This window comes from Trichechus manatus, unplaced genomic scaffold, assembly GCF_000243295.1.
Source record: "Trichechus manatus latirostris isolate Lorelei unplaced genomic scaffold, TriManLat1.0 scaffold00001, whole genome shotgun sequence".
NCBI classification, from domain to species: domain Eukaryota; kingdom Metazoa; phylum Chordata; class Mammalia; order Sirenia; family Trichechidae; genus Trichechus; species Trichechus manatus.
Genome location: NW_004443937.1, coordinates 23,535,720 through 23,551,838, shown reverse-complemented (window position 1 = coordinate 23,551,838; position 16,119 = coordinate 23,535,720). Strand labels below are relative to the sequence as shown.

Here is a 16,119-nt window from a genome sequence, read left to right as displayed (position 1 = left end):
TGATATGATGCTGAATTCTGTTGGCTAGAATTCAGAATTTTTGCATCTATATTCATGAGAGATATTGGTCTGTAATTTTCTTTTTTTGTGACATCTTTGCCTGGTTTTGGTATCAGTGTTATGCTGGCTTCATAGAATCAATTTGGAAGTGTTGCTTCCTCTTCTATGCTCTGAAATAGCTTGAGTAGTACTGTCTACAGCTTTTTTTTTAAAATCAAGTTTCACTCACTGCATTTAGTCGTCTCTGAAGAGTCTGTTTTCATCTAGAAGGAGTCCCCCACCTTCTCCCCCCACCCCATTTCACTGGCTTTGTGAAGGGTCTAGGCTAGCTGTCTTTTACAATGTCTCACATTCTGCATTTGTTTGATTGTGTCCTCATGGAATCCCCTTGCCAATTCCTGAAATTAGAAAGTAGGTATAGAGGCTTGATTAGGTTCAAGTTAAGCCTTTTGTTTCATAGGTGGTGTCATGGATTGAATTATGTCCCCCAAAAATATGTGTATCAATTTGGCTGGGCCATGATTCCAAGATTGCGTAATTGTCCTCCATTTTGTGATTGTAATTTTATGTTCAAGAAGATTAGGGTGGTATTGTAACACCCTTACTAAGGTTACATCCTTTATACAATGTAAAGGGAGTTTCCCTGGGCTGTGGCCTGCACCACCTTTTATCTCTTGTAAGAGATGAAAGGGAAGCAAGCAGAGAATTGGGGACCTCATACCACCAAGAAAGCAATGCTGGGAGCAGAGCGCGTCCTTTGGACCTGAGGTTTCTGCGCTGAGATGCTGCCAGAGGGAGGGAAGACTAATGCGTCACAAGGAGCTTCCTCCAGAGCCGACAGAGAGAGAAAGCTGTTTCCTGGAGCTGATGCCCTGAATTTGGCCTTGTAGCCTACTCAACTGTGAGAAAATAAACTTCTCTTTGTTAAAGCCATCCACTTGTGGTATTTCAGTTAAAGCAGCAGTAGATGACTAAGACAGATGGTACTGGCACTTCATGTTGCATTGTAGTCCCTGGGTTACCATCGAGATCCATTCCTAACAATGCCTTTAAGTCCAATTTGTAGGTCAGTCGAATTTGTAGGTAAATCGGAACAGGTGCATATATGGTTCTTATTTAGTCTCACTTTAAGTAACAGCAATGGATTATTTTTGGTTAGTGCAAGGAAAGGCTCAAAGCCTTTTCAATGATTTAAAAGCTGCGTGTGCAGCAAGTGAAAGTGATTGTGATGAAGAATTTTTTGTGAGTAGGGGTTGGTTCAATCGTTCAAAGTGAGGGCAAATTTACATAACACTAAATGGCAAGTACGAGTTAAGTCAGATGTTCATTACCTGGGGACTTACTGTATTTGACATTTTTTGAAGTTCCTGGTAATGCATAAATTGCATACAGATTGGAAATTAAGACATAAGCTAATCATTATTATATAGCTACATAAGCTAGAAAATTAAAAAAAAAAAACTATTAAAACTTAGAATAATTTGGCAAAGTAACTCGATCCAAATGAAATAAAAAATAAAAGCAATAACCAGTAGAAATTGAGGTGTGATTTTCAAATGCAGCCCTTTGTCCTCCATGCAAGAGACTGAGTGCTTTTTAGGAAGTCACGACATTCATTTTCAGTGAGCACCTACATCAGACACTGAGGTAGTGGGGTAATACAGTTAATAATCGTGTTGGTTCCCACTCTCCAGAGGCTTAGTATGGTAGGGGATGAGCAGACAAGAACCATACAGTTGTAGCATCCAACAGGCAAGGGGGTCCTACTGAAGACATGACGAGTAATTGCCAACTCAGAGCTTGAGATATGGAACCATGTGGGGAACGGGGTTGGGCTCTCACCTAGGATCTGGGGGCACCCAAAGTAAAACACTTGAACTAACAAGAATCCTATCTGCACATCTTTTAAAGGAAAATGAAAACCAATACCAAAAATATAGCTGAAAACAGAAATTTATTTTAAAATACATATTCATGAATGGTAAATTTATAGCTGTGTCCCAGGCTTGGTAATTTTTTAGGTTACCAATAAACATTCTAACTTTGTCTGAACTGCCTCCCCCAGAATCACATCTAATTGTTATTTTCTTGAGCTTCAACCCTCTCTTCCCTTCGTTCTCCATTCTCTGTTAACCATAGCTCACGAAATGTCTCCCCTCCAGGTTCCATACCTGACATTGCCTGTTATGGACTGAATTGTGTCCCCCCAGAATTTGTGTTGTAAATTCTAACCTCTAAGCCTGTGGTTTTCAGTAAGTAATTTTTTTTTTAATCTATGTTTCATTGACTATGCAAAGGTATTCGACTGTGTGGATCGTAACAAATTATGAATAACACTGCAAAGAATTGGAATTCCAGAACATTTGATTGTACTCATGAGGAACGTGTACATAGATCAAGGGGCAGTCACTTGGACAGAACAAGGGGATACTGTGTGGTTTAAGGTCAGGAAAGCTATGTATCAGAGTTGTATCCTTTCACCATACTTATTCAATCTGTATGCTGAACAAATAATTCGAGAAGCTGGACTATATGAAGAACGGGGCATCAGGATTGGAAGAACTCTGACACTGTGTTATGCAGATGACACAACTTTGCTTGCTGAAAGTGAAGAGGACTTGAAGCACTTACTCATGAAGATCAAGGACTACAGCCTTCAGTATGGATTACACCTCAACATAAAGAAAACAAAAATCCTCACAACTGGACCAATAAGCGACATCATGGTAAACGGAGAAAAGATCGAAGTTGTCGAGGATTTCATTTTAGTTGGACCCATAAATCAATGCCCATGGAAACAGTGGAATACTGAATATACCATGGACTGCCAAAAGATCGAACAAATCTGTCCTAGAAGAAGTACAGCCAGAATGCTCCTTAGAGGCAAGGATGGCAAGACTTCGTCTCACATACTTTGGACATGTTATCAGGAGGGACCAGTCCCTGGAGAAGGACATCATGCTTGGTAGAGAGTCAGCAAAAGAGAGGAAGACCTTCAACAAGATGGACTGATACAGTGGCTGCAACAATGGGCTCAAGTATAACAGCAGTTGTGAGGATGGCGCAGGACCAGTGTTTCGTTCTGTTGTACACAGGGTTGCTATGAGTCTGAACTGACCAAGGACACCTAACAACAACAAAGGCCTGTGGTTATAATCCCATATGGGAATGAGTTGTCTTTATGTTAATGAGGCAGGATTAGTGTAGGGTGTATCTTGAGTCAATCTCTTTTGAGATACAAAAGAGATTAAGTAAGCGGAGCACAGATGGGGAAAGAGAGATGCCAAGCCACATGAAAATCCCCCAGAAGCTCAAAAGAGACATGGACCTTCCTCTAGAACCAACAGAGAGAAAGCCTTTCCCTAGAGCTGGCACCCTGAATTTGGACTTCTAGCCTCCTAATTGTAAGAAAATTTCTGTTTGTTAAAGTCACCCACTTGTGGTATTTGTTATAGCAGCACTAGATAACTAAGACATTGCTTCTCTAGCCTCCTCCTCCACCTTTGCCACGCTGTTGATCCTGTCGTCCTGTTAAGAGGAAGTTTGGGGGATGAGCAGAGCAAGGACTAGATACCAGAGGCAAAGGTCTCCCAGCACTGGGGCCCTACTACAAGGGTAGAAGGGAAAAGCTGTTCAAGCTCATGTCTGATAGGATTGTAGGGGAGGAAATTCTCTGAAGATTTCCTGTTCCTTTTGCTTTTGTGAAATGAAAGATAGCCCAGAAGATAATTATGATAATTAAGGGTACAACTCTCATCTTAAAAATAAGATGACAGTTGCATATAGATAGGACTAGTTGATAAAGAGAAACAAATTGGTGAACAACGCCTGCTCAACCAGATTAGTTTTAACTCTATTCTTGCCACAAACCCCATCACTGTGAATTCCAATCATTCAAGAATGCTTCAGCTGGGATTTTCAACCATCTTTACCATGACCATGAAAGTCAAGCCTGCTTTGCAATAAACTTTTGACTCTGCTCTTAACCTGTTTATTTAGGAAGCACGGTGTGGTCAGCTATTTCAGAACTGGAGTCAGTGTACACAACAAAGTACCTCTATCAGTGGGACATGACTGCCCACCCCAATATCTAGATACATACACACACTCACTCACGCACAATTCTATTAGCTCTTTGAGGCAAAAGCCTACAGTAGTGAGATTTCCAGGTAGAAGACATTAAAGGGGCCTTTGTATGTGATACCCTATGATGAGATACCACTTCCATCTTTAGAAGCTTCTAGCCTCGGGGAAAGATCGTGCCCACTTTATAAGAGTCAAAATTTTTATTTATTTACCAACTCGTATATGCAAATCTTTATACGTTAAAAGAAACAGATACTATACCCAACCTCGAAAAGCCTAGAAGTCGGTATGAAAGTATACACATATGCATTAAATTGAGGATAATTTACAAGGCTATTCAACAACAGTTGCACACTGTAGCACTAGCTAATTGAAAGCACTGAGGTCAAATCAATATAAGTTTAAGAGAAATGAAAAAGCATTTGAAAAAGAAAGTCAGAGATGAGCTGGATCTTGAAGGTCGTGAGGGACATAGATTAGCAAACAGGAAGAAAAAAGTGTTTTCTAGGTACGGAAAGTGATTAGAGTAGATTAGACTAGACGTTGAAAAAGTATATTGGGAGAACAATAGCCAAGAGACAGGAAAGAATGAATCAGTTTTTGAGAATGATTTTATGTAAATGGTGAAATGGAGAAGATGGAATAGAATAAAGATCTCTGTCCTTGACAAGCACACAATCTGATTATGGGATGTATAACTAAGAAAGGAAATAGATTTATAATAGTTTTAAAAAAAGAAAAAGAAACCTACAAGTAAATGAAATGTGTGGTCCTTACTTTCCCAAGAGCGGGGAAGAATTGCACTGTTACTCATTCTCAGCTTAGTGATCCAATGAAAACACTTATAGAAAGGCCCACTTGTAGTCAGTGGTTCCAAGGAGACCAGGTGAGCATCCTTCTTATAAACAAAGCTTAACTCAAACTACCTTGCTCTCTGCCTTGGAGAACCATGCTTTAAGAAACTGACCTAGCCAGAGCTGAGTGTTTTTCTCCAGTGTGAGTTCGCTGGTGGTGATTAAAAGTGGAACGCTGACTGAAGGCTTTCCCGCACTCACTACATTCATAGGGTTTCTCTCCGGTGTGAACTCTCTGGTGCACGATAAGCTGTGAGCTGTCGCTAAAGGCTTTCCCACAGTCATTGCATTTATAGGGTTTCTCCCCAGTATGGGTTCTCTGATGTACCATTAGGCTAGAGCTATAACTGAAGACCTTGCCACATTCATTACATTCATAGGGTTTCTCACCAGTGTGAATTCTCTGGTGTATAATGAGGTGTGAGTTTTGATTGAAGGATTTTCCACACTCTTTGCATTTGTAGGGCTTCTCACCCGTGTGAAGTCTCTGGTGCCGAATAAGACATTTACTTAGACTGAATGCCTTACCACACTCACTACATTCAAAAGGTTTTTCTCCAGTATGCATTCGCTCGTGGTCAACCAGTTGAGAGTTCTGATTAAAGGCTTTCCCACATTCGCTACATTTGTATGGTTTTTCCCCAGTGTGGAGGCTCTGATGTCGAATAAGACATTTACTCCGACTGAAGGCCTTGCCACATTCGTTACACTCATAAGGCTTCTCCCCAGTGTGGATTCTCTGATGGTCAGTAAGATTCCTATTGGAACAGAAAGCTTTCCCACACTCATTACACTCATAAGGTTTCTCCCCTGTGTGAAGTACTCGATGTCGGACAAGACTTTTACTCCGAATGAAAGCCTCTCCACACTTGTTGCATTCATAAGGTTTCTCCCCAGTATGAGTTCTCTGGTGGTCAATGAGTTGGGAACTTTGAGTGAAGGCTTTTCCACATTCATTACATTTATATGGTTTCTCCCCATCATGGTGTCTCTGGTGTTGAATGAGATGGGAGCTGTGCCGGTAGGTTTTCCCACACTCGTTGCATTCATAGGGCTTCTCCCCCGTGTGGATTCTGAGATGAACAATGAGCTGAGAGGTCTGCCTAAAGGTCTTACCACATTCATTACACTCATAGGGCTTCTCTCCAGTGTGGATTCTCTGATGGCCAATGAGGTGTGAGCTCCGACTGAAAGCTTTGCCACACTCATCACACTGATAGGATTTCTGTCCCTTCAGAACTCCTTGATGTTCAGCAGGACTGGAGGACAGATTACAATGTTCCCCGAGTTCCTTATATTTCTCACATTTGTCTTTTATGGGATTTTTTTTATCCTCATCTGTTATTTCCAAGAAATTACTTTCTAGTCTGCTCCCTTCTTCATCTGAGGGCTGCTCTTCTAGATTCTTTAAAGTACCTTCACAGGAATCTCCAGCCTCTGGTGTCCCAGGAACCATCCCATGAAGTCCTCCTGATGTCCCATCAGATGACCCTGGTCCCTTAGAAATTACCTGATTTGGAGTCAACTCTGAACTGTTCATTCTGTTCTCACCTGCTGTGAAAAGAAAGAAGAAAACAACTTTTACTCATTTCTTGTCCTGTTGAAGAAACAATAAAGAGATCTATGTACACAAAGGAAACTTCACTCTATGGGTAAAGAATGAGGTGATACATTGAGAACAGAAGAGGAAATGGTAAATAGCTCAATATTTTCTTCATGGACAGAAAAAACAAAGAGACAGAAAATGGTCAGTGGAAGAGGGTGGAAGAAGAGATAGCAGAGACAGGCAGATGTTGAGCCAGCACAGCCAAGTTAGAAGGGCAATTGGCAAGGTAAGAGACCAGACTGTAAAGCATGGTGTGATCTTACAGAAATCACTAAATGCGACATCTCCTCAGTAAAGTGATGAACTCTAAGGTCTTTTCCAACCATGCCACTGTGCTGTCCAACAGTTCTCAGAAAAAGATGTTTAGGAAAAGAGAGCAGTGGTGAACACCTCAAGTCAGATACATGAAACAGTGAGGGCAAAGATGGGAGTTGATGGGAGAATTATATTATGAGGGTATGATTTGGAAAAAAGTATATAAAAAGGAGTGATTCTGGTGTGACAGAGCAGTGACAAGATCTGGAGAAGCTACAAGTTCAGGAAATAAGAAATGGCAAAGGCTGGGGAATAGTGAAAAGAGCGGAAGTCTAAAAGTAGGGATCCCCCCGGTCCCCGGAGCACTGGACTAATAGAAGCCAGTACTGTATGTACTCTTATAAAAATTAAGGCACCGATGACTTAAAATAGAATCAAAACATATCTTCGTGATCTTGATTCTCTACAATGATAAGGGAACTGAATAGCTGAACATTTGCTTTTAAATTCTGAAGACCAAATACAAAAGCTGGGAGAAGAGAAAGTAATCATGGCCATTCATAGTTAAACATGAAAATGTTGGTTCCTCTCAATCCTGTCTTAACCAGGGCCGCAAGTCATCATGCCACCTTGGTATGTGAGAAGTTGGAGATGTCTGGGTCTCTAAGCCCATCCTCTCTAGAGTTGGCTACTGTAGTAGACTTACCAATCATAGGACCTGCCCTGATGACAACCCCTCCAGAAAACAGCCTCATCCCAGTCTTTGCTGAAAGGGAAGCTTAGGCAACCATGCTTTGTACCAAGTGACTCTGCTCATTCCATGATGGACCACAAGTGATTGAACTAGGGGCAAAGCACCAGATCCAAGTGTAGCTTATCACAGGCTAGTCAACAGCCTCTGCTGTGGCCTGGGGCCAAAGCTCTGCCCAGAGATGACATTTAATGACTAAGCCAATTGGAGTCCTTCTCTAAGGAAATTCTGAACTTGAAGTAGCAATAAAAATAAGACAGTTAAGACCAGGTGCTGAAGCTGAGATGAGTAAGACAGTTAAGACCAGGAGCTGAAGCTGAAATGATGCATGGAGAGAAGCAAGCCATTAGGAGCCACACAGCAGAAATTATGAGGAAACAGAAACTATAATTCAGTGGAGCTATGAGGGGGCAACAGACTCAAGAGTGAAGAAACTGGATAGCAATGAGAAGAGAAGGAGAGAGAAAACAAATATGCAAGGAGCAGGTGAGTTACATTCACAGCGCAACACTGGCATAAAGGTTCATTTGCTTTTGTTGCTGAGGCTCCCGTGCTGCCCTGGATCAAGGCCCAGTCTCCACAAGGCCCCATTCCCAGTGTGGTCTAGCTGACTGGTTTGTTCTGGATTCCCATTCCTTGAAGCCTTATTAACACACAGCTTGTTACTTACAGTAACTTGTGTAGCTCTATTCCTTACAACTAAAAAAACCCAACTAAACCACCATATGTCATCAATAATAATGAAGCAAAGAGAATGCAGATAACCATAAAGCTAGGTGATAAGTACAGAGGGGTTCATTATACTGTTTTCTCTACTTTTGTCTGCATTTTTCAAAATAAGAAATTAGAAGGAAAAAAAAAAGAAGAAGAAAGCATGAAGAATGCAGACTGGGGAACAGAATCATTACCCAATGAGGCCACGCTGTGATAATTTTCTAGCATCATGTTCCGGTACAGAGCTCTCTGACTGAGTGCCGGACCTTTCCACTTCTTCTGAGTATAGTCCACAGAAAGGTCATCATATGCTGCAGACTCCTGGAATGACAAACTTCCACTGCTCAGGAACATTCCCACTGTGAAGGGCATGGACATCAGGGATAGAAAGGGCAAAGGGAGTGAGAGAGGGAGAGAAGCTGGGAGACAACTAAAAAGACAAGTTCTGGGCAAGATAAAGTCCATTAACTCAACAGAAGAGACCCAGCATGGGAAGTAATTAGGCAGGGTAGCCACAGGGGAAGTCTCAGAATGGGACAAAGCCCTGGATAGCAGATGCAGCCATTCTTGGGCCACAGAGATGGGAACTCAGGAAGGACAGAAAGAACCAAGCTCACCTGGGGCCTGGCCATCCGAAGTACAGATGCCACTGCTTGTTCTCCTGAGTTCCTCACCTTGGGAAGGGCAGGAACTGGGGAAGCAAGTGGAGCTGAGGGTGGAAAGAAAGCTATTAGTGGGGCAAGCCCAGTTCCTGGCCCTATAAGGTCTATATCCCCAAAGAGTGGATTAAAGAGAGCCTAGGCAGCTTCCCACACACTCTTATCCTTGCATAAAGGCATTAACCTAAGCATACTGTGAATTTTCCCTGGAGGGCCAGGTAAAATCAAGGACTGTCTGCTCCTCCCAGCCCTCGCTCTCTTCAACCTCTCTGAAGGAAGCTATGCTTCTGACCACATTCTCTCTCCCATGGCTTCCCCAGCACAAGCAAGCCTGATTTCCCCTTCACATCTCTACCCCCTCATCCCCTGGTCTCTCTTCCCATTCCTGCCCTCTTATTATGGAGACTCCTTGAAGCTCAGGCCTCAGTACTTCTCTTTTCTCCCTGTCAGAGTATCACAAGTTCCATTGTTTAATGCTGCTGTCACAGGTCTCACCTCTCCCCCAGGCCCCTATCACACACTTCCAGTTCCTACTGGACATTTCACTTGGGTGTCCCACAACACCTTAAACTCAGTGTCTAAAATGCACACTTACCATCTTCTTTTCCTGACTTCACAAGTTCTGCCAATGATTCCAGACATTAACCAGAACTCTCTAATACCTCCTCTCCCTTCCTCAACCCCACTTCCTGTGGATTCTTCCTTCACAATTTCTCTCACATCTCTCCTTTTCCATTATATTCACACAGTTCAGGCAGTAATCGCCTCACATCTATTCTACTGCACTAGCCTCAAACCCAACCTCCCTGCCACTAGTCTCCTCATTCAATCCACAGTGCTCAGCTGTGCCAGAACAGTCCTTCTGAAATACTGTTTCTAACACATCATCCCCTGCCCCCCAAAACCTTCCTGGCCTCAACCCCAAGGCCCTGAACAAGCAGGCCCTGGGCTCCCAAATCCATAGCCCTCCCTGACCCTACCTCAATGGGTCAGAGTCTTTGATCATGTCCTCTCAGAGTCTTTGCTTATATCCTCTGCTCCTGGCATGCCTACCACTTTTCTCTCCCTTTCAAAATCCTCCCCTACTCTTCACTATCTAATCCTACTGCTACTCCTTCATGAAGCATTCCCTACCCGCTCCAGCCTACAATGATCATGCTGACCTTTTATAATGCCCACATTGCTCACCTGTGACTGGATCATTTGATCATACCTACCTAGAGACAAATATCACTCATATGTACCTTATGAGGTTCCCTCTTCTTACACAAAGACTGACTCCCTCTGCCAACTAGATAAAAGCTCTTTGAAAGCAGTGGCAGTGTACTATATCCCTCTGGTCCCCAAGAGTGCCCTTCCTACGACATGTGCTAAATACACAAATGACTGGAGGATAAGGAACAGCTAAGGTGACCAGGAAAGGAGGACAGATGGTAGGACAGTGAGGGATTCCAACGGGGTGGGAGGTAGGGAGATGAGGGAAAAAGAGACTCCTTCCCTGAGGGAGAGGACAGAAGGGAGGGAGGTGTGACTTGAGGCCAGAGCTGGAAAGGTGAGTACCGAAGTGCTCACTGGGGAGATGCTGTGCCGCGGGGTCACGGGGAGGCTCTAGGTGGGTTCCAGGGGCTGAGCCCCCACTGAGGGGTGAGGTAGGAGGTGATTCCTCTGTTGCATCCAGGGCTACTGTCTCCTCCAAATGCATTTCCTGTTCCTCTGCAGAGGCTGAAACCTAGAGACAAGGAAATGTAATTAGGTTCAAGAGAGCATCCTTGGCTAACATTGGTATTCAATTAATATTTGCTGACTGACTTCCTCTTGGTATTTTGCTAAGAGTGTTTGGGGTTATCTGCAAACCTAGTTTTCAGTATGTACTACCTCTCCTCAATAACATATTAAAAAAAGTCAAGTAAGATCAGATAGCACCAATCTTTAAAGACCTCAAAAATACCTCAGAGCATAGACCTTTCATCTTAAGCCCTTGCTTGTTGTCACCAAACCAGCTCCTCATAATTTCGTGGTTACTATTTCTGCCAGTGTTTGAAGCAGAAAACCTAAAACTACGTAAATAAATCATACTCACAAGCTCGCTTGTTCCGTCACGTCCACAACACAGCATAATGTGAAAATAACTTCACCTTCAATAAATCTTGCTGGATTTGCCCTATTGGGTTTCATCTGCTGAGATGTTTGGGGACTCTCTCCTTTATTACATATCTCACCAGTGGGAGCAGTAAGAACAGAAAGCTCCCCAGGTCTGTAGTTCCCAGCTCTCCACTGGGTGCTTCTTATAAATGGGAGTCACAGCTCTGCAATACAGCAGCTGTGGGTATTGGAAGAAGGTAAGACCTAAGTGCACTTATAATTCACTGACAATTAAAAGCTGGTCCAGTTCCTACTGATTATCTAGGATTCTGGTTCATGCTTCCTTTCCTCGCAGGCATGAAAACCTCATTCAATTCTCACTCTAAAATGGTATTCCATTCCACAGCAAGATACTAGAGAAAATCTAGTGGCTTAGAACCTAGAGAGCCAGAAAATCCTGGTCCCCACAATTGGGAGTATTCAGCAATAACCATGCTTTGGATAAATCTCATGGATAAAGGGACCACGTATAAACCGTGTGATCTTGGAGCAGTCAATTAACCTCTCTAAGCTTTCCTCACTTGTAAAATGAAGACAATGATTACTGTTTTGCCTATTTTGCAAGTCGGCTAAGACCTAAAATAAGATTCAAGATGTAAAAGTACTTTCTAAGTTGCTCGATGATGTAGCCCAGCAGGAATTACTCTCAAACCCTCTCACAGCCCCAGCGTGGACATACGTAGATGTTCTACCTGCAGCAATAAAGTAGCTCATTCCTGCTGAGCAGAATCACTCTGACTTGCCCTGTTTTTCCTTGATCTCCTCCTGGCAAATTGCCATGGAAAGCTTGTTTATTCACTTAGCCACTCTACAAACATTTTCTGAGCCCCTGCTAGGAGACAGTCCGCGCTCTCATGTCAGAAAATGTATGCTCTGACAATTAGAAATGGAGTCCAAAGACCCCATTCCTAGGCCATAGCCATGAGTGCTCAGCTGCTCTGCTTGTCAACTGTTAGTCACTCTCTTGGGTTTGCGACTCAGTCACCATTCCCTGAGGCTTCCTGGATAAGACTATGAAGTTTTAATGGAGGGAACATTCTCTTCTGCTAAGATATACCTTAAATCTTAAAAAACAAGGGAAGGAAATAGGGAAATTGTCCTTCCACCCACTTCACTAAATGGCACTCTAAACACTGCTTCAGACTCGTCTTTGCCCATGGTTGGACCTCGCTGCTACCTAGACCTTTGCTATGTTTATTTGTGTGTGTTTGCTTGTCTTCACAAAGGAAATGATGGTTGACAGTCGTTTAATCATAATGCCAAATGGGTGTTGACTGGTACTCCTGGAAAAAGGTCTAGCCCCAGGATATGTATCTAGGCAGAGATGTATGATCATTTTTTAAAGAACACTGAATAAAATGATGTGCTGGGTAACTGGGAAATTTCACATACACGTTTTCCCTGGTAAAGAACAAAACGGTAAAACTAGAGGGGACCTGAGCCTACCCTGCTCAGGCTACACGGGAGCAATCTGAGGTTCACTAAGAGGAGCTGACTTATCCATGGCCCCAGAGCTAGTTAGCTCTGGGACCCTGGAAGCTAGGTTTCCCACCGTATTATACTGCTGACTCTTTCCAACTTCCCCCTAGTTTGAGTTACTTTAGCTTTAAATTTGAGACAACCCCAGGAAACAGGGAAACCAAAATTAGAATTAAAGAGCCAAAAAAACAATACAAAGACCCCCATTAGGCCTGAAGAGTGAGCAAAAGGAACAAATCACTGTGAGGCCCAGAAGCGTCACCTCTCATAAGGAACATAAGCAGGAAGAGACGAACTGGCTCTGGAAGTGAGTAATGAGAACTTCTCAAATGAGGGCCCATGTAATCAGCACACCCAGAGGCCCCAAACCCCCTCCCCCGATTTACCCAGTGTGCACCCCTCTGCCTGCCAGACGTGCTATGTGGATGGCCAGGCCGAAGCTAGGCTCACCATGCGGTATTTCACAGTGAGTCACAGAACTTGGTTGGGATTTGCATTTTTGTTCATGGCTTGGAGCACACAGCTGTCTCCCTCTATCCATGGAAGTAGCTCAGGAACTCTAAAGGCAAACCAGCCTGGAGCCTGGAGAATACTTACTCTAAGCTAACCCAAGCACTAGAGAGTGGTCCCAAATGCCATTCTAGGCGATACTGCTTACCTCTCCTGGTCCACTAAGGTGTCTCTGGAAATCCTCCACCACAGCCACGGCCTCCTCCCCACTCCCAGGGCGATGCAGCTGCACCCAGGTCTGGAGCTCCCCGGGCAGGATGCTCAGGAACTGCTCCAGCACCAGCAGCTCCAGGATCTGCTCCTTGGTGTGCACCTCTGGCATCAGCCACCAGCGGCAGAGTTCCCGGAGTCGGCTCAGAGCCTCCTGTGGCCCAGACATCTCGTGGTAACATAACTGTCTGAAGTGTAGCCGGAAGATTTCGCAGACAGGAGGGTGGTTCTTCTGGAGACTGCAGCTCTGCCCCCAAGTCTGGTTGCCTGGCTCCTGCTTCACAGCCAGGCGCCCCTCCTGCTTCTGGAAAACAGGACCCCTAGGAGTGGGGTCTAAAGTTCCCCTGTCTTCAGTGGCCATTGTGACCCCAAGAAGCTTACTCCAGCTGCAGTTTGTCTGATTAAAATGCTGGTCTGTAATTCAAGTCTCAGGAGCTGTTTTTCAGGGTTGGGGAGAGGAAGGGGGCAGAATATCACCTACAGAAATATCAAGAAAGAAATCAGTGCTCTTGGAGTATGCAGCCCCAGGCTGACAACAAACCTTCCAAAGAGTTAAAAAAACAAAGCTCCACAAAAAAAGAAGACAACCAGGGCAGTCTCTCCAGGTCACTTCACTTCTTAAACTTTCAGTGGTTCCCACCACCTACAGGAAAAAATCTAAATGTCTATGCCTAGCACTCACAGCTCTTCACAACCTAGCCTTGGACCTCTGTTCAAAGCACCCGCCTAACTCTCTCCCCAAGTACCCAGGCTACAAAGACAAGCAAGGGTTTCCAGTGTGAGATGTGCAAGATGAGTCAAAGGTGCAAAATACTGTTTATTTTCATCTTTCTTTCCCACCTTTTAAACTTCTATTTAGTGTATGTTTTATAATGCACTTTTAAATTTGTATGATAGCACATGTCTTTAATTTACAAAAATAAACCTACGTTGGGAGTGCATGCTCAAAACTTCTACCGACAGGAATGCACAATAAACAAAGTTCGGAGACTGAAGCTCTAGAGACATTGCTTCCTCTGTTGGGATTTTTCTTCTTTCAACTTTTGACAAACTCCTACACATCTATCAAGACCCAGAACAAATGCTTTTTCCTCTTGAAGGCTCTTCTGCAGGGAGACGGCTGGCAGCCTCCTTCTCTGTACCTCACACTGTAACACTTTATGCACAATTTACCACTCACACACTCCAAACTGCTGGATGGTCACCAAATGAAAGGAACCAGATGGAGTCAGAACACGCAGAACTTCTTCAACTGAAGTCACCTCCCCAGAAAGCCTTCCAAATCTCTCCAGGCATAAATACGGTTGTCATCTCAGTGATCCCATAGTTTGCTTTTCATTCAAACCTCTGCGAGACCGCATCTCACAATGTAATTGTTTGTGGTTTACACAGTTGTCTCCCTCACTTTCTGGGAGGACCCAAAAACAGGGCTGGCTTCCAGTCATCTTTGTACCCACAGTGCATGGCACACAGAAGCACATACTTGGTGAATGAATGAATGTGGAAATGAAAATCATTTTAAGGATTTCTGAAGCTTTCTGACTCTACTCAACTCATAAAATCTGTCACGTGTATCTGAGGGTAAATATTTTCTTGATTTGGTTTCTAGCCAATGTTTACTATTCTAACCGGTTGTAGTGCTGAAATTTTCAAGCAATTTTCTCTGAAGTAGGGGGTTAGACTTTTATCCAGTTTACATATTGTAAAATCTTGTTTGAAAATCAGAACCTTACTGGTAACCAGGGCATCTTTGCTATGCTTCAACTCACCATGCATCCCGGGTCCCTGGGCACACTACTCTCTGAGCTTCAATTTCTTTAAAAAGACAAAGATAGGCTTAAAAAACAATATGAACTCTGTTCTGAGATCTCACACATCTAGGAAGTTCGGGCCATTTTCCCACTTCCCTTATCGTTCCGAAGCTCAGTAGCTTATCTCATCTGGATTCTTGAGTTCCCAAGTCACTCTTTACGTTTGAAATTCCAAGGCCGCGTCTGATCCACTTCTGACGCTTTGTATTGTCTGTCTCCCAGAGCAAGCCTGGGAAAACATCTACTTACATTTCACCCTAAACCAGGTCGGGCTGCGGCGCCCCTCACCTGACCACGTCGACTGTGTTCATCGCTGTGCCCGCAGGTGCCCGGCTCCGTGCCAGGCACGGCTGGTCAGAGAAACTGGACAAAGAGGTAGGTCTGCGTCTGGCGACTTCCGAGCATCGGGGAACGCGTAGCCGGCCACGGGGGCGGAGCGTGGTCCGGGCCGGCGCCGGTGACCCGAGCTCCAGGCCGCGACGGCTGGGCTTGACGACCCCGGCTCCGCCTCCTCCCCGCTCCAGGACGGCTCACTGGGGCACCCGCCGCGGCAACCCCTTGGCACCAAAGCCGGACAGCACGGCGACCCGCAGAATCGAAAACAATGGGCCAGCCGGAAACGGGTGAGGCCCCCACTTCCGGCTCTTTAGGATCCCGGAAATCTCGGCAGCAAAGATGGGCGCGCGCGCTCCGCACCCGGGAGAGTGGGCTGGTTTCTGGGCACTGGCAGCCAGACGACTCCGGCCGGGCCAGTCCCCCGCGACCGGAGTGAGAGCGGAGGGCGTGACTGCGGCCTCAGACTGCCCACACCTGCTCTCAGGCCATTCAAAGTCCGGACAACCCAAAGGCACCCCAGCTCTGCCCCTTCCCTTCCGGCTGACCGTCAAAAAGATCCCCAACCTCTCTGAACAAGTTTCTCGTCGGAAAAATGGGCCGCATGGCGCGTGCCTCACAGGGCTGTAAGCGCTGGATGAGGTAACATACAGACAATACATAGCAAGGCTTGGCATATCCTGAGCATTCAGTCAGTTATTATGTGTGT

At 44.6% G+C, this 16,119-nt stretch overlaps 1 protein-coding gene across 2 annotated transcripts in view; it reads right to left on the bottom strand.

Annotated features, from left to right (window-relative positions):
* Nucleotides 1-15,682, bottom strand: part of LOC101358796 (zinc finger protein 660) — a 29,104-nt gene extending 13,422 nt beyond the window's left edge. Inside the window, exons 1-5 of one of the 2 annotated variants that reach the window (XM_012554327.2) lie at nt 13,205-15,682; nt 10,486-10,654; nt 8,884-8,975; nt 8,461-8,587; nt 3,371-6,494 (exon numbers count right to left, since the gene is read on the bottom strand). In XM_012554327.2, coding sequence (XP_012409781.1) covers nt 5,041-6,494; nt 8,461-8,587; nt 8,884-8,975; nt 10,486-10,654; nt 13,205-13,627 — 2,265 coding nt within the window. In that variant the 5' untranslated portion in view covers nt 13,628-15,682 and the 3' untranslated portion in view covers nt 3,371-5,040. Of the gene's footprint in view, nt 6,495-8,460; nt 8,626-8,883; nt 8,976-10,485; nt 10,655-13,204 lie in introns of those variants that run through there. The other variant, XM_023726155.1, reaches the window with a different exon arrangement.
* Between the last annotated feature and the right edge of the window lie 437 nt (nt 15,683-16,119).